The 538-nt window shown below is 47.4% G+C and overlaps 1 protein-coding gene across 1 annotated transcript; it reads left to right on the forward strand.

Annotated features, from left to right (window-relative positions):
- Positions 1-213: 213 nt before the first annotated feature.
- PHALS_06508 (dna rna polymerases superfamily protein) lies at positions 214-511 on the forward strand (the record flags this gene model as incomplete). Its single annotated transcript, XM_024719802.1, has 1 exon — positions 214-511. A coding segment is annotated over one exon (298 nt), but the record flags the coding sequence as incomplete, so codon positions are not given.
- Positions 512-538: the final 27 nt, after the last annotated feature.

A 538-nucleotide genomic window follows, 5' to 3' on the forward strand; every position in this document is an offset into this window, starting at 1 on the left:
AAGTTTTCAAAATGCGACTTCTGGCTTCGTGAAGTCCACTTCTTAGGCCATGTGGTGAACAAGGATGGGATTCATGTCGATCCATCCAAGGTTGATTCGATCAGAAACTGGCCAGCACCACGTACACCGACAGAAATACGCCAATTCTTGGGTTTGGCGGGTTACTACAGGCGATTTATTAAAGACTTCTCAAAGATCGCGCAACCACTTACTATGCTAACACAGAAAGGTGTCGTTTACAGATGGGGTAATACGCAAGAGACCGCTTTTCAGTACTTAAAGGATAGGCTTTGCAGCGCACCTATTCTCTCATTGCCAGAGGGCACGGATGACTTCGTGGTTTATTGTGACGCATCGATACAGGGGCTTGGTTGTGTATTGATGCAGCGGGATAAAGTTATTGCCTACGCTTCGCGGCAACTCAAGGTTCATGAACGGAACTACACGACGCACGATTTAGAGCTGGGAGCTGTTGTTTTCGCGCTTAAGATATGGCGACACTACCTGTACGGTACCAAGTGCACTATCTACACCGATC

Source organism: Plasmopara halstedii (assembly GCF_900000015.1).
Source record: "Plasmopara halstedii genome assembly, contig: Scaffold_3033, whole genome shotgun sequence".
NCBI classification, from domain to species: domain Eukaryota; phylum Oomycota; class Peronosporomycetes; order Peronosporales; family Peronosporaceae; genus Plasmopara; species Plasmopara halstedii.